The sequence below is a fragment of the Trypanosoma cruzi genome, genomic scaffold (genome assembly GCF_000209065.1).
Source record: "Trypanosoma cruzi strain CL Brener 1047053516721 genomic scaffold, whole genome shotgun sequence".
Taxonomy (NCBI): Eukaryota; Euglenozoa; class Kinetoplastea; order Trypanosomatida; family Trypanosomatidae; genus Trypanosoma; species Trypanosoma cruzi.
This window is the reverse complement of record NW_001849506.1, coordinates 76,584-92,809: the sequence shown is the minus strand read 5'-3', so window position 1 is coordinate 92,809 and position 16,226 is coordinate 76,584. Positions and strand designations below refer to the sequence as shown.

Below are 16,226 nucleotides of genomic sequence, written 5' to 3'. Positions count from 1 at the left end.
GGTCTCTTATTGAGATTGGAGAACGCACGATTGCGGCCAATGATGCCCTTGAACTTTTGAAGAACGATGACCATTTTTTCTCCATCGTGGGCGCTAGTATTTCTGCTTTTCTTATGCCACTACCCAATGCTGTGAAATTGGTGACGTCATATGATGGAGAAACTCAGATGCAGAACCACGTTTTTGTGCTTTGTGAATATGTACATGCCTTGACGCTTGCCCAACTTGGATGCATGGAGGCTGCTCGGGAGGTGCTACGATGTGCCATGCCTTTTGCATCGAAGTATGATGTAGGGGAGTGGATGACGGATCTCATGCTGGTCGTTTGTACTGCTTTGGAGGATTCCTCAACAATTCTGAAGATCCCGTTGTCGCCTCATCGACAGTTGTATATTTCAATGTGTCCTGTGTTTTTTGGGGGCTTTGGAAGTGGATGCGCGAAGCTGCGGTCGAATTCGCCTGCAGCTCGATTGTTGTACCCAAAGCGAGTTCCAACTTACGTCTCCGTACGACAGATGTTGCCATTTCACTTGAATCGTGCCCATCATTTTTTTGTGGAGCGAAAGTACATTGAGGCATGGAGTAACGTCTGCCTGGCTGTGGGTTGTGCCGAGGAAGTGGTTGGCTCGCTTGAAATGGCCTTTACAGACTGTTCTCCATTGAATGCGTATTACTTTGGTTGCCGTCTTGGGTTGGAGGTGCTCCAAACAGTACTGGGGGTGATGTCACTGGGAGAAAATGTCATCCCACTGAATTATGACAGAGACTCTGCCTATCTTCTCCTTGAGGAGGGGAATTTACTCTGCGAGGAGGTGATACGAAAATGTGCGGAATGGTCGCAGCGTCTTCGTCAGTTTTACCCCAATGTTCGTCTGGGATGTATTGCATTGTCAAAATATTTCACGATGAGTCGCACAGACCCTTTTATTAGCCGAGCGATTTGTCTTGCAGGACGTTATCCAAGGTGTGTTTTGGCACAAAACTGTCTGACATTTGCCTTGTACACCAACCATCACATCCCGGAGGCGGTTGACAACGCAACAAAGGCACTACAAACCTTCCCACATTCGAGTGAAATTGTTAGTGTTTACCGACAAATTGTGGAGAAGGACGGGGTTTATGTATTTAACTACCGGACCCTCGTTCCCGTGCGTTACGCTCCTGGCTCAGGTCGATTATGGACGAAGCGAATGTTTATTCTGCTTCTGCTGCTTGTCTTGAACTTTGTTTTATTTGCACTCACTGTGATTGTAAATATTCCCGGAGGCGTGGTCTATTCGGAGTCCATGAAGGAAATTTCCGTGCGTTTTCAGCTTCCTTCCGTGTTTCCACTCTTCTACGCGTTGTTGATTATTGTGTATGCCGTATTAGCAACTGTATCAGAACGAAATCTTGTGCAAACCATCATGGTAGATCTCTTCTTTCGTGACACACGGATAAATCGCTTGCTTTTCTCCATGCGTGGGATCGCCCTGGTGAACGCCTTCAATGCGATTCAAATTACTGTTTTTGGAAATAATTTCCTTTTTGAATCCCATTGGTACACGTTTCTTCTCTACATATTGTTGACGCTCGTCTTGGTGCCTTTTACGTCGCGGGTGTGGTTTCTCCCTTCCATCGACGAACCGAAGGATAGTGTATGGACATGGTTGACGCTCCTTTCAGTCGACACGTTGTCTGCTCCACTCTTGTTTGTGCCACACATTGCGCTTTTTGCACTAGAGCCGTTAATGTTTATTGCTTTTTTCTTCTTTCAACCGGTGCTACGACCCGATAGGTGTAACATGGGTGGAAATATTCAACGGCGCCTACGGATTCACAACTCATGTCTTAGAAAATGCATATCTCCATACGTTGAGGGGAATCAATCGCAATTTATTCATGTTCGCCTCATGTCTCTTTTGTACTACAAGACGCATTCGAATCCCAATACCAAAAATCTGATGAATCAACAGATAGACGAAGACAATTACCGCATCTTCCCGTTAATTGACGTTTACGACAACATCTCAACTAAACCCATTGAACGATTGACGCAAGAGGAGATTATTAAACAAGAAAGTCGGCATGGCGTGATGGACTTTCTCGCCTCAGTTCGCGGGTCGTTTATCATTGGAATGGATGAGGAGGACGAGGAGGAGGAGGAGGGGGTTGAAGTTTCCAAGTGCTTCTCCGGTGCTGTGGGAGCCAATTATGGACCTGATATTCCAGAGTACCCGATCGGTAACTCCGATGCAAAGAATGGGGCGGCGAATGCCTTTGCCAGGGAGAATGTCGTTGAGGGAGAAGCGGGGGCGAGGGATGAACGCAGTGGCACCAAAGGCATTTTTGGCTTGGATTCGGCACAACCATCGGGAATGAAACGAGCCAGAGTGGCTGGTCTGATAGATGTCATCCATGGGGACGGAGAAGAGGAAAAGAAGGATGGGGAGGCTAGTCGAAGAAGCCGAGAATTCAACAGTAAGAAGACTCCAAAGGAAGCCAAACTTTCTGAGGACAAAAATTCAACTGGTGACGTACCATCCACCACAAACAGCGATGAGGTTGCGTTCTTTTCCCCTGTTAACTGCATGACGGGACGGGTACCTGAGCGAATGTCATTGCGTGCGGATGCGAGGGAGTGTTTTGCACTGCTTGCGGACACATATCGTGCCTCCATGGAAGAATTTCAAAATTCTTTTGGTCCCCCCTGTGGAAGCATGAATGAGAATGTTGCGGTAGGCAGTGAGCCGTTGAATTACCCTGGAACAAAGAGCGCACCAGAACTACTGCGTAATCGGTTGTCTGCGTTTTCCTCTGCTGCTCGCTCAAGTGGAATTTCTTCGGCATTTGATGGCAATGAGACGTCGGCATTCTACACAAACCCCGATTTTGTTCCTTTCGAAGAGAGAACTTTGCTCAGTGCATTGCAGACACTTTATCGTGCTCTGGATACACCATTATCGGAGAGGGATTCTCATTCAGATTGGGCCTGTCAACTTCAAGAGAAAAAGAAATTAGTAGAAGAGCGTCTCCTGGAGATATATGAGTTGAACTCGCGTCAGTTAACATTGAAAAGTCATAGATGCCTGGAACTCTGTTGTAAGATCGCTTCCAAGATTGTTGAGGCCGGTGATGACGAGTTAAGTCCATATGCCGCAGGGAATTTGTCACTTATAGGGGCCATATTGCTTCTGCATGACGCTTCGGAGATATTTGACACGCTTTTACTCAATGGACTTCTGGACCATTGTGTCGTTTATGGCTACACAGGGATGCTTTCTCTGATAATGTCGCCCCGCTGTGGGGAGCGGATGAAATATACTCACTGGGAGAGTTTGCTGCGTTCATTTGGGTGCGAATCCTCCCCTCAGCGAGTGGAATCTCTTCATATTGTGTTGAGTGCATTTCAGCAGCTTTCCGAGCCAAGTCTCATCAATGAAATTGTACCGCTGTTTCAGCGTGCGGTGGAGGCTGTTCTCAGCACTCAAATATCCAAAACATCCTCAACGGCTCTTGAGAACCTTCTCTCCCGCGTTAAACGTGACGGAAATTTGAAGGTTGACTTCTGGCAAGTCGAGGGGACGAGAGGGCAAACGATATTTTCAAACGCATGCGCTGTTGGGAATTTAGGACTTGTTGAGTCCCTCAGGTCCCTGGGTCTCGTAGCGAACCTGAATCGTGTTCAGAGTGATGGGACAAACGCCCTCATGCAGGCCGTGATGCACAATCACGATGACGTTGTGCGTTGGTTCTGCGAGTTACCCTCCGATATGACGGCAGAAAGCTTCAAGCACAAGCACCCGAAAAAAGGCACGGTAATTGACATCACCAAGCGTGGTGCATTACACTCGATGCTGAAAGATGCAATGACCAAAAATGAAAGGGAGGGCGCGCCGCCCTAAAGGAGATGAATAGTTGTATGTGCCTGCGTGTGGCTGAAGGGAAGAAAATAAAACATCAAAAATTGTTTCCCTTTTTTTTTTTCTTCTAATGTTATTTTGCTGCTGCTTTTGCTGCTCCTGCATTGGTTTATATATATATATAATAATTATTATTATTGCGATGTACAATGCGTGTATTTATGCTTAAATAAATAATTGGACGTTTTTTTTTTTTTTTTCTGTTTTTAAAGAGGAGGGGGACGATGGAATACCGAAGCAAGCAGGCAGAGAGGAGAAGTAAACCAACAACAACAACAACAAAAAAACATATTCCGAGGGAGTTGTGTCGTGATTATCATTACTTTTTTTTTTTTTGTTTCCTGCTCATACAGAACCACGTGTATTTTACTACTTCCACACGGACACACAAGTGTCCCGTACATCACTGTTCTGTATATGTATGTATGCATGCATGCACGTTACACGTATATAATTTGGGGAAACAAAAAGGGGAGATATGAATGTGAACACGATTAATACGTGTTGCTGGAGGGAGGGGGGAGGGGGGGGAAAGAAAAAGAAAAGGGCGGTGTATTTCTGTGCGTTTTTTTTTTTTTTTTAGTTATTGTTGTTGTTTTCTGCAGTGTTGGGTTTAAAGTACATGTGCAGACATTGACGTGTGTGGATGTAAGTTATTTTAAACCAATTTGATTTTGTACTCGAAATGCTTTGGAAACATTTGCAGCCGTCCAGCCTCTCACCGCCGCGAGCTATGCCGTAAATGAACGAAACCTCAACAGGGACATCTGTGGGCGTGTGGATGTCATTTTGTTGAAACAACAAAAACAAAAACAAAAAAAAAGAAAAAGTTACTGGAGGGAAATGGCGGGGGAATTTGTGGAAGTTGTGTACACAGACCCAAATCACACGTATACGTGTAATATATACATATAAATAAACCCGTTTGTGTGCATGTTTCTTTTCTCTTTGTGCTTTTTCTTTTTTATTATTATTGTTGTTGTTGCTGTTTATTTTGGCGATGCGTCGGTCGTGGCTTTGGCGGAGGACGTGGGAAAAAAGGGGGGGAAAAAAGGACAAGAAGAAACAAACTGTGGGGGCGTGGGGCAAGTTTGTATATAATTTTTTTTTATGTTTTAAATTCCTGCTTCGTCTGACTGCACGCTTCATTTTTTTTTTTTTTTTTCCTTTTTTTTTCCCTCTCTCTCTGTGTGTGTGTGTGTGCTCTTTGCAGTCAACAGGGATTTGTGCCACTGACTGTTGGGCAGACGATGACACAGCACACGACAAACACACTGACGAGCAAAGAAAGCACGAATGGTAGGGCCCTTTTGGGCCGTGCCTGGACGGGGGCGGACGACGCGGAGGAGCTGAAGATTGAAATGGCGTGGACCCGCATTACACCAGAGCTCTGCGAAGGGATTTGCCGCACCATCGTTGATCGGGATGCAGATGTCCCCGTACGTGTCGTTGACCTCATTGACAACCAGCTTGGCCCGGAGCAGACACAAAAGATCGCGTCCATGCTTGAGTCCTCCACGGTACGGGATGTGTTGCTGCGGTACAATGACATTGGAAAAGAGGGATGTGATGCCCTGGCAAATGTGGTGAATGTCTCCACGAAGCTTCAATTGCTGGATATTCGCGGAAACGGCCTCACTGCCGCCTGTGTGCGTAAACTGCTGAAGTCCATTTCCATGTCTACCGCCCTTACACGACTGGGATTGAGCGCAAATAAGATTGGACATGAAGGTGCCGCATTGCTGTTTCGAGCCCTTGAAAAGAATGTGTATCTGAAATCACTTGATCTGTCACTGAACGAGATTGGCCCAAGTGGTGCCGAGAGCATTGCGCATCTTCTTGCACTCCCCGCCTCGCCGTTGAAAACGCTACAACTGTATGGGAACCATCTCGGTGTGGCTGGTGTTGGGCTCATTGCCGATGCCGTAAAGGGGAACAGGTGCCTGAAGGATTTAACACTTGGCAACAATAACGCCACGGATGCGGCTGCAGAAGCTCTCGCCGAAATGTTGCGGGAAAACTCTACACTTGAGACGTTGGATCTGCGCTCTAACACACTGACGGCGACAGGTGTACGTATTCTTGCGCGTGATGGGCTGGCAAATAACGTTTTTCTAGTTTCACTCTCCCTTTCGGCTAACCCGATAGGAAGCGTTGGTGCGGATGAGATTGCCAAGACACTCATTATGCATCAGGGCGGGGCTTTGACTCGGCTTGATCTCAGTTCTTGCGAACTCGGCCCCACTGGCGGGATGCGCATTGCCAGTCTTATTGCCGCCACCATCACTCTCAATGAGGTGAATTTAAGCGGCAATCAACTTGATAACGAGGCGGCGGTTGTTCTTTCAAGGAGCATTGTGAACAGTATTTCCATCTCGATAGTTGACCTCTCCGCAAATGAGATTGGCGAGTGGGGGGCAAGCAATTTGATTGACGCAACACAACTCAACGCTCGTATATCTTCATTGTTGTTGCATGGAAATAACATTAACCGCATTGTTCAAAAGAAGATTGATACATTGTTAGGTGAACGCATTTCCAGAAACCGTTTGCTGAACCAGCAGGCATCCCTCCTCCAGCCAGAACAGTTGGTGAATTAAAGACCAAACAGCGATGTGTGCTCTTGTGGTGGTGACCACCGCTGGTTTTGGAGGGATCCAAGAAAAAAAAAAAAGAGAAAAAAAAACCAACAGGATGTAAATGATGGTGGTTCTTACAAGCCGTAGAGAAATTATGGGTGTCAAGGCCATATGTGTGTTTTTTCTTTTTTTTTTCTCTTTTATAATTTCCGTCTTGTAGATAATTGTACGTACATGCATACATCTGTCTTTTTTTTTGTCTCTTTCAGTGTGTTATGATGTAAGTTTTATTTTTCTCGTGGGATAAACATTTATTTGGAATGCTTTTTTTTTTCTTTTATATAATTGAAAAAAAGAAACAAACAAACAAAAAAAAAAAAAAAAAACAGAATGTCACGTTCCAGGAAGGCACAGCGTGGCCAAAAAGTTCCTTTTCAAGAGCCGATGCCTAAAACAAGAGCGAAAAAGGCGACGAATACCCATTCAGCCTCCTTTTCGGGATTTTGTAGTAGCGGGAGGAACTCGAAAAGAGCGAAAAAGAACACGAGAATGGAAATGGCAGCGCCTGTTTCCAACGCGGAATGCGACAATTTACATGAGAGATCGCTTATGCCTCTGCAATCGACGCATGATTCCTTGGAGACAAGCAATAGTCTTCCTCTGGAATTGTCATTACAGGCAGTTTTGAGAGCTATTTCTCCAACTCCCAATGAACGGGAGTACGCGCGACAGGTGTTTTATGATATGAATGCGACTCTTTCGAGTTTGGATTTGTACGTGGAAATGTTTGGAAGTTGGTGTACCGGTCTTTGTATTCCGAGCAGCGATATGGATTTTGTTGCCGTGCAAAAATGTGCCGAAATGTTTCCAAACGGTGATTCTAGTGGAATTGATCGGAATAGGGGCAGCAAGCACAACATGAGCTCCAAGCTGGAACGCGTGCTATCGGAGCATCTCACTGCTTCCAATATGACGAGAGGCGAGCGTCGGAGACTTTATTCAGGAGCTCTGCGTGCTGTTGGTAATAAGTTGCGTTTATCTTCAGCCTTCCGCGGCATTCAACACATTGCCCATGCCAAAGTGCCTATTGTAAAGGCGGTCCATCGCGGTGGGAAGAAGGTGGATGTTTCTTTTTTAAGGGACGGTGTGTTATCCTCCCATTTTCTTTGCGAGGAATTTAAAAAAGAACCGTTTTTTCTTGCGCGCGGCATTATTATTTTAGTGAAGGCGCTTGTGGCAAATTGGTCCCTTGACGACCCGAGTGTTGGCGGCCTGGGATCATTTCCCATATCAATCATGGTCCTGTGGTTCCTCTATGCTGAGGTAGCTCAGCAATATCCACCGGAGTTTAGCAGGAGCTATGCAATATGTCTTGTCGGATTTCTCAAGTACTACAGTATGCAGTTTGACTACAAATGCACAGGCATCGACTATGCCAATAAACGGACCTTTGAAAAGGCGGCAACATCAGAGTTGTGCATCATGAATCCATTGAACCCCGCTGCTAACTGTGCCGTGGCGGCAACACTTTTTGGTTCTCAGGTTGTACATAAATTTCGCGAGGCGTACACGCTTTTTTCTAGACTGTTAGAATTTACTTCCGATGTTAGCTGCGTGGAGAGGGCCGTGTTGCAAGCGTTTCACCGCTCCATTACTCTCGTGGGTGGCCAAGCGACGCTGTGGAAGCAGCGGGAGAAGAAGTGCCAAACAAATGAATCAGTGGATTTGCCTCAACATCTCTGGGAGGAGGGGACGCTGCTTTACATTGGCGATCCCATGGGCCGCTGATGAAGCACGGAGGCGTGTGGAAAAAGGAAAAAGAGCAACAACAACAACGACAGTAAAAAAAAAAAAAAAGGATAACGAGGAGTTTATGGAGGAGCAGAGCGGAGGTTGAGGATCCTAAGCGTACTTTTGGCATTTCGACTGTCTGCGGAAGAGGAGAGGGCGATAAAACCTGGAATTGCATGTTTATCCGTTTATGCATACATGCGTAGTTGCGTGTGTGTGTGTGTGTGTGTGTGTGCCACTGTTTGAATGAAAACGTATTAAGCGGCCTTTTTCTTCTTTTCTCCCACTTCCACGTGTCATGTCAGCGGCGGCAAGAGAACTCAGAGGGAGGAATCGCCTGAATGCAAAAAAGAAAAACTGGAAAGAAAAAATTTTTATTTATTTATTTTTTCTCTTTTTGAATTCACAATTGCTTCTGCCGTTTAACGCAAAGTCTTTGTTGGCAGCTTGGGTGGTTCTTTGCTTCTCCTTGCATACTCCCCTCCCTTTTTTATTTTTGCTTTTTTTTTATTATATTAAAATTTTTTTTTTTGTTTGGCTGCGCTGTTTGTTTGGCGCCTCTGCTTTCTCATTGATTGATTTTGCGCTTTGCTCTTGTTTTTTTATCCTGCTTTTGTTGCCTGGAAAAGAAAAAAGAAAAGAATACATAGACGACGCGTGTTGCAAAGCGTCATTGATGTTTGGAGAGCTGGTGTGTGGCCCTCCTGGCAGCGGGAAGACGACGTACTGCGAGGGGAAACGGCAGTTTCTCAGTGTGTATGACCCAACACGACCCGTCGTTCTGCTGAATTTGGATCCTGCCAACGAAGATGTGTTCCCGTACCCTTGCGATGTTGACGTACGGGAGATTGTCTCACATGCGCGTGTCATGGAGGAGGAAGGCCTGGGCCCGAATGGCAGCTATGTGTTTTGTGCGTCTGTGATGGAGCGCAACATGGAATGGATTACTCGCAAGATCGAGGAGGCGGTGGAGAGGCGACTGCGAGATGTTGTTTCCACAGCGGCGCCAATAGCGACATCAAGTGGGTTGCTTTCGACGCGTGCCCCGTATCTTATTGTGGACTGCCCTGGACAGGTGGAGTTTTACTTGGGGTCGTATGTCATGCACGCTCTTTTTAGGGTGCTGACGAAGCAGTTGTCGTGTTCCTTTTGTACGGTGCATCTCGTTGACGCTGCCGTATCCACGCGTGACGTGGCGACATATGTGTCAAGTTGTTTGCTGAGCATCACTACGATGATTGATCATGAACTCCCGCACGTGAATGTGATGAGTAAGTGGGACACTCTTTCCGCTGAGGAGGCGGAAGAGGGGGAGACTTTTTTGCGTGCTTCGCATTTCATGGCGGAGGATTTTGACCGCTTATGGAAGAAACAGCTGCGAAGGCGGCGACGTGAGCACCGCCGGGCGCAGATGTACCCTACCGGTTCGACTGACGCGTCTCGTGTTGATTCGAAATTAATGGAAAAGGACGATACGGATGTGGAAGCCATTGATTTGGAGCGTGACGGTGGGCGTTTGTATCACTACAGCAAGGCGGTGATGGACGTGGTGGACGGGTACGGTTTGGTGGGGTTCCAACCCCTCGACGTGCAGTCACAAGACATGATGCTGCGACTCACACGACAGATTGATGAGGCGATTGGTAATTTTGTGTGAAAGTGATAGGACAGGAAAAGGAACAGGAGAGAATCGCACAAACACCGAAAATAATTTTGCTTTTTTGAGTTGAATAAATTTTATTTTATTTTATTTTTTTGATTGTTGCCGTCTACTTCTTGTAAATTCCGTGCATTTCTTTTTGCTGCTTCTGCTGCTGGAGCGGTTTGCTTGGAATGCCTTTTTTTTTTTTGTTTGTTTGTTTGTTCTCCCTGTACGATGGTGTATGTTTGTATGTGTGCGTGTACAAGAGGGAATCGTGTTAAATGGACATTCTGTTGTGGACTATTCGTACATCCACCGACAGTCAAGAGCGCAAGAAAGCAGCATCGAAACTGCGACAGCTGCAGGAAGACAGTCCAGAGGAGTTTCTCTCCTTCACATGGAATGGTATCGCCTCCCCGACGTTGGCAACAGAAGAACGTTTCTTTCTTGCCTCAACGGTGCTGGAGTTTGTTGAGCAATCGTGGCGTAATGGTGTTCCAAAAGGGCTGCAGCAGCTTACGATTGACCGCTATACTCAGCTTGTGCTTAGCGAAACTTTTCCCACCTTGTCGCTAGCTCGGAAAGTGGCTACGTTCCTAAGCATTATGACTACGCGTAGCAAAGAAAAAGTTATGCCGGGCGCATTGACGTCACCAACGGAGCGCATCGTGGGGTTACTGTCCGATGCTTCCGTTTGGGCTGCATCTTTTGTGACGGCTGCCTCAACGGGATTTTTAACACAATGTCTTTTAACTTTGCATGTTTTCCTGAAGGAATTGCGGAGGAAGCGTTTCTGCGGTGTTTTTTCAAAATTGTGTACTCTTCTTGTCCCTGCCATGTCCAAGCTTTTTGCCGCCAGCGCATCGTGGGATCACGGCGAATTTTACATGCCCCTGTTGTACCTTATGAAGTGTGCTTTGCGTATTTTTGGTTATGGCGTGTTTGAACGAGACTTCCACACGTATTTTCTTAAAATAACGTGGGAACTCACACGTGCCGTAATGACACCGGAGCAGCATCAACAACAGGATCATCAATTACTGCAGTGCCGCCAACGTTTGTTGGAGTACGCTCTGAAGGTCCACCTGAAGGCGGTGGAAACTTTTTCTTCAAGTCTGAGTGAACTTTCGCCGGAATTTTTCTTGCCACGAACAAGTAGTGTGGATGATACTGTATCTCTCTTTGGCCTTCTTGTTGCCATTATTGGGACCCCGCTGGAATATACCGCATCGGAAAAGATGGTATTACGATCCATGGATATCTTTAAAAAAAGCGCAATGAATGAGGAAGCCGTACCCTTTGTAAAAGAGCAGTTGAAAGCACTCGTGGATTCCCCGCTGTTGCATCGTCTTTTGGAGCGGGTGACTTTGCTGCTCGCAGATGACGTGCAAGAGTCCACGCTTCGGGAGTGGGAAGCAAACCCAGAGCGGTTTGTTTTGGGTTTAACTGAATTTGTGGGCGCTGACGACTGTGTGGAGTTCGGCGCAGAGGAGTTGCTGCTTTCCCTGACAGAGTCAAGGGACTATGCTGCACGATGTCTTGAGGTGGAGTGGCAAGTTGTGAATGCCTTTTTGGCAAGTAATGATCTTGCCCGTATTACAGCAGCATTGCATGCTATTGGAGTATGTTACTACACCATGTCCGTTGATGCGGATCCGGCGGGTTATGTTACCTTTTTGACAGAGAAACTTCTTCCCCTTATTCGTGGTGAAGTTGTTTCCCCCACTTCGCCATTTATAATACGACGTGTAGTTTGGATGATAGGTATGTGGTGTGGATCGGTGCAAGATACTTTTCTACGACGCCAGGTTCATGTTGCGTTTGGGTCTTTATTGGTTTCTTCAACCTCCACCGCAGTGTTATTGAACTTGCTGTCCACTATTATTCAATTTATTAATGATTCAAACTTTAAGCCTGAGGAGCTTCCAGTGGACTACGTGCACAACTTGTTATTGACAATTCAACATCTTCTTCCGCAGATGCGTACTTCTTCTGGAGCGAATATTTCAGCAGAACTTGTGCAAGGATTAGTTTCACGTGAAGTTTTTAATTCCTCTAATGGTGAGGTTCTTTTGGATGTGGTACTTCCTGCCGTGTATCGATTTACAAATGAAGCCAACGCCATTATGAAGGCAGATAAGAAAGATGACGACGACGACGACGACGAAGACGACTCGGAAGTGGATTTGGGTTCCTTGATGGTCTTGCTCCAATGCGCCGCTGCATGCACAAAACTCTCCACCCCAGCGACGGAACATCGTGTATGGACTTTGTTTCCTGATGTCGTTGTTCCTTGCACTCTTCCTGGCGGTCAATTGGCGCTCGTGGTGGAGGATAACGCGTGGGAATTACTCTTGGAAATGTGTAGTGCGGTCCATGCATGGAATCCGGTCACGCGTGATGCTCTTGCGTGGTGCTTTGAAAACATGAAGCGTGACGTTGCGGTTCTGCCTATGGTATTGCGCTGTGCATCTCGTCTGCTGCTGCTTTGCCCGGATATTTTGGAGTTTGTTTCTGCCGAGCTGGTAGATCATGCGCTGGAATTGCTGGTACGGGACCAATGCAATGAACTTCTTACGGCAGTTTTTGCACTGCTGGCGGTGATGGTGAGACGGGGCAACACAGCATTGCAGTGCCATTTGCTGGATTCTACGATTGAGCTTCTTCTTTCCGAGGAGTCTGTGCAGTTAAATAAGTACTGCATACATTTGGCGCTGCTTGTCACCTGGTGCTTGCCACCATACGGGGAGGCTGCTGTTCTTGACGCCCTTGTGCAGGACATTGGGCGTTACCCCAATGCGGAGTCTTTTTCTGAGCGTATTGTGCTGCTGCTCGATGTGTCACCAAGTAATTTGGTGACGGAGGAATTGAAGGCCCTGCTGCGCCTGCTACTAACAGAACGACTGCGACCGCTTTTGGCTGCCGATGACTTGACGATGGTGCAACACGCTTTAGAGGGAACCTCAATGTCACTGCAGCATGAGGGCCGGGAAGACGACATGCCTGAGACCGAGCGTGATTCGGCAGAGATGCTCCTAGAGTTGGTTGGGGATGAAGGTGAACCGCAGGGGTCACCGCACATGGTGCGACTTTTCACTCTTTTTGGAGTTAACCTAAACCGTCCATTTCTTCCTTCATATTGAGTTTTTTTTTCTTATGTATTTATATATTATTTCTTTTGTTGTTTTTTGTGTTTGCGTGTTGGTGGTGATGGCCTTGGATTTGTTCGCTTGTGTGTGAAATAGTGGAAATGTGCACACATATCGATATATTGGTGTGCTCTTGTTTTTTTTTTTTTTTTTTTTACCCATTTGTTGACATTTACCCAAACGGGCTGTACTGAAAAAGGAGGAGTGGAAGGAAATAATTATAAGGGGTCAAAAGGGAGCCGTAGAAAAAGAAGACATGAGTGAGAAGGCGGAACCACAAGGGTCCGATTCCACGGGCTCTGGAATGAGGACAGCCACCGCTTTGGAAGGCCTCTCCTTTGTGGACGAAAACAAAATGCATCACGACTTTCGTCGACTGAAGGGCAATCAGATGTACTTTGTTGATCACTGCACCTTCTATGAAAAGAATGGGGCACGAAGTGAAAGACGCATTTTTGCCCTCACTCCCACGGCGTTCTTTGTGCTTGATTTTGCCGGTACAATGGAGCGGGCCAGCCCCTATGAACTCATTACAGCTATGTACCAGAAGAAAACAAAGGACAAGAAGATTTTATCGTTTAATTCAGCCGAATATCATCTTTTGCTGAAGATTCCGACCGAAATTGACTGCCACATCAGCTTTGCTAACGCCAACTCCTTCCAGAATTGTACCCACGTGCTTGCCACGTTGTTACAGGCGCAGCGTGGGACACCCTTCAGTGTGAAGGAAATTCCATCCGATAAGGAGATTGAGTTCTTTTGCAACGAAGTACGTCGGGAGGGGTATTACACCCCGCGTGAGGTGGCGGAAATTAACCGCCAGCGCTTCCATTTTGAAGCCTTCATTTGCTCAGCTCGGTCGCATATTATGGAGTTGCTTTCGCGGTTGGAGGCGACAAAGGCTCAAATTACCACCCACGAGAATGAAGTTGAGGATCTCAGGAAGCAAGGCATCGATGAGAAGTCCATTCGACAGCGCAAGGCGAAGTTGGAGGAAAAGCAGGTGCGGCTGCATAAGCAGATGTCTCAAAAGCACGATGAGTGCGAGCGGGTCCTTGACACCGTCAAGGAATTGCAGGAGAAGTTGACAGCCCTCAGTGGCAACAAGGAGGCGCTGGTGGAGAAGGGCGTGGCGGAGATGAAGGCAAAGCTGAACAAGAAACAAGAGGGCACCGTCGCACTTCGTCGCAGTGCCCAGCAGAAGGAAAAGCATGCAGTAGTAGAAAGCGTCGCTGCATACAAGAAGGAGCTGCATGCCGCATGGGCAAGTATCACGGATGAGAAGAGAAGGAGTATTGTCTCACAGATTGAAGCATCTTTTGTGGAATTGGAGCGGGAGTTAGAGACTCTGTACCGCCTAGAGAAGTTCCTTGCTACGATCAATGGGAAATTGCAGGTGCAGAATGATCTGATCAGCGCACAGAACCTTGAGAAGGAAAAGTTTATCAATGAGCGTGAAAAGAGGGTGGTGCTTTCACCGAACGCCGCTGCTGCGGGGCAGGGAGGAAATATTCTTGACGACCCCTTGATTAACCTTCCTGCACCCCCTGCAGGTGCTGCTATTGCTGTTGATGATCTGTTGGAAAATGTCACAGCCGATGAGGATCTTTTGTGATGAGGTTTTACCGTTACCGTGATAGTTGAGAAGTAAGAATCATATCCTCTCTTCTTTTTGCTCCCGTATTTAATTCTTAAGGGGAAAAAAAAAAAAAAAATACCCATTACACACACATGCACACGTACAGATAGATTGCCTATTCTTTTTTTTCTTTTTTTAAAAATTTGTGTGTGTGTCTGTCTGTGTGTGTATGTGTGTTTTTCTGCGGGCTTTAACGGGAGTACCTTGTCAACAGTGATTGGGATTTTTTCTTCTTAGTTTGTGTGCGTATGACATGTGTTTGCCATTAAAAAAAAAAAAAAATAGGAGTTTTTTTTTTTTTTTGTTTGTTTGTTTATATTAAACCTTTTTTTGACATTAATATATATATATATATATTAATATATTAATGTTCACGTGTGCGTGTGTGTCTGTATATCTCATTGCTTATATGTGTGGTCTCAGTGGGAGAAGTGTTGGTGAGAGGGGGAGGGAAAAGGTACTCTCCCATGCTTAACTGTGATGGATATGTGCTGCTTCTACTCGCCTTCTTTCTTTTCCTCTCTCTTTTTGTAAGAAGCTTTGTGGTGACTCTCGGTTAACTCCGTTTGGCTTTAAATTGTTAAGAAGGAAAACAAAAACAAGCAAAAAAACATCAAAAAAAGAAGAAGAAAAAAAAAAAAGAATGATGATGCGCCGTTTGATGATTACTCCTCCTGCCGCTCGCCGTGTGGCCGCTGCGGTCCCCTTGTCCACCTCACTGGTGGTGCGTAGGGCGTCGACCGTCGCCATTTCCGTGCAGGGCCTGCATTACGTTGGCACGGGACTTGCCGCCATCGCACTCGCGGGTGTCGGCCTTGGCATTGGCACCATCTTCGGCAACCTGTTGGTGGCCTGCGCACGTCAGCCAAACCTGACGAAGATGTTGTTTAACTACGCCATTCTTGGATTTGCCCTGACGGAAGCTATCGGTCTCTTCGCACTCATGCTTGCCTTCCTGATGCTCTTCTCGTAGGCTGTCTTGAGGGTGGTTGATGTAGCAAAGAAAAGTACAGAGTAGAATGAGGGAATTAAAATTTTAGAATTATGGCGAATATGAACGGGAAATAAGGGAGTAGAATGCGTAGGAGAAAGGAAGGAAATAAGGACAGAGCGGAGGGGGTATTTATTGATGGCTCATGGTGGTGATAACAACTAGGACTCATGATGGATGACTTTGTAATATGATCAGCCTTTTCTTTCTCCCTTTTTTTTCCTTTTTTTCTGTTTTTGTGTATTTGTGACACGGACATCTTTTTCTTCTTCTTTCTTCTTTTTTTTTTTTCCTTTCTTTTGCTTGTGCGTCGTGTATGCACTCACATGTACCCGCATTTCAGTTGTGTACGTTAGTTTTGACCGTAGTTTTTGTTTTATTGTTTACAAAGTTTTTTTCCTTTCGTTTTTTTTTTTTGCGTGTGTTTTTTTTTTTTTTTTTAAATTATTAGGCCTGCTGGGTGGAGGGTTGGGGCGCTGTTGGATTTGGTTTTCTGTTGCCGCCACCGGTTTTAGGTTTTTTTATTTTTTTAT

The 16,226-nt window shown here is 46.2% G+C and overlaps 7 protein-coding genes across 7 annotated transcripts, besides 20 other annotated features; all 7 read left to right on the top strand.

Moving 5' to 3' along the window:
- Tc00.1047053503579.10 (hypothetical protein, conserved) lies at positions 1 to 3,884 on the top strand (the record flags this gene model as incomplete). The annotated part of the gene is made up of 1 exon (XM_807314.1): positions 1 to 3,884. A coding segment is annotated over one exon (3,884 nt), but the record flags the coding sequence as incomplete, so codon positions are not given.
- Positions 1 to 16,226: part of a sequence feature (heterozygous, Esmeraldo-like haplotype) that runs on past the window's edge.
- Positions 2,120 to 2,151: a microsatellite.
- Positions 4,011 to 4,041: a sequence feature (AT_rich).
- Positions 4,702 to 4,725: a microsatellite.
- Positions 4,997 to 5,024: a sequence feature (AT_rich).
- Positions 5,051 to 5,078: a microsatellite.
- On the top strand, positions 5,153 to 6,502 carry Tc00.1047053503579.20 (hypothetical protein, conserved; the record flags this gene model as incomplete). Its single annotated transcript, XM_807315.1, has 1 exon — positions 5,153 to 6,502. The coding sequence occupies one exon, from the start codon at positions 5,153 to 5,155 to the stop codon at positions 6,500 to 6,502; it is 1,350 nt and encodes a 449-aa protein (XP_812408.1).
- Positions 6,562 to 6,588: a microsatellite.
- Positions 6,830 to 6,867: a microsatellite.
- On the top strand, positions 6,872 to 8,269 carry Tc00.1047053503579.30 (DNA polymerase sigma-like protein, putative; the record flags this gene model as incomplete). Its single annotated transcript, XM_807316.1, has 1 exon — positions 6,872 to 8,269. The coding sequence occupies one exon, from the start codon at positions 6,872 to 6,874 to the stop codon at positions 8,267 to 8,269; it is 1,398 nt and encodes a 465-aa protein (XP_812409.1).
- Positions 8,480 to 8,507: a microsatellite.
- Tc00.1047053503579.40 (hypothetical protein, conserved) lies at positions 8,571 to 9,929 on the top strand (the record flags this gene model as incomplete). The annotated part of the gene is made up of 1 exon (XM_807317.1): positions 8,571 to 9,929. The coding sequence occupies one exon, from the start codon at positions 8,571 to 8,573 to the stop codon at positions 9,927 to 9,929; it is 1,359 nt and encodes a 452-aa protein (XP_812410.1).
- Positions 8,638 to 8,663: a sequence feature (AT_rich).
- Positions 8,773 to 8,804: a sequence feature (AT_rich).
- Positions 10,007 to 10,026: a microsatellite.
- On the top strand, positions 10,196 to 13,057 carry Tc00.1047053503579.50 (hypothetical protein, conserved; the record flags this gene model as incomplete). Its single annotated transcript, XM_807318.1, has 1 exon — positions 10,196 to 13,057. One exon carries the CDS (start codon positions 10,196 to 10,198, stop codon positions 13,055 to 13,057), a length of 2,862 nt encoding a protein of 953 aa, XP_812411.1.
- Positions 12,059 to 12,088: a microsatellite.
- Positions 13,200 to 13,219: a microsatellite.
- On the top strand, positions 13,320 to 14,678 carry Tc00.1047053503579.60 (uncharacterized protein; the record flags this gene model as incomplete). Its single annotated transcript, XM_807319.1, has 1 exon — positions 13,320 to 14,678. One exon carries the CDS (start codon positions 13,320 to 13,322, stop codon positions 14,676 to 14,678), a length of 1,359 nt encoding a protein of 452 aa, XP_812412.1.
- Positions 14,847 to 14,879: a microsatellite.
- Positions 14,967 to 15,071: a sequence feature (AT_rich).
- Positions 15,292 to 15,346: a sequence feature (A-rich).
- Tc00.1047053503579.70 (ATPase subunit 9, putative) lies at positions 15,346 to 15,675 on the top strand (the record flags this gene model as incomplete). Its single annotated transcript, XM_807320.1, has 1 exon — positions 15,346 to 15,675. One exon carries the CDS (start codon positions 15,346 to 15,348, stop codon positions 15,673 to 15,675), a length of 330 nt encoding a protein of 109 aa, XP_812413.1.
- Positions 15,954 to 15,994: a sequence feature (T-rich).
- Positions 16,085 to 16,134: a sequence feature (T-rich).
- Positions 16,209 to 16,226: part of a microsatellite that runs on past the window's edge.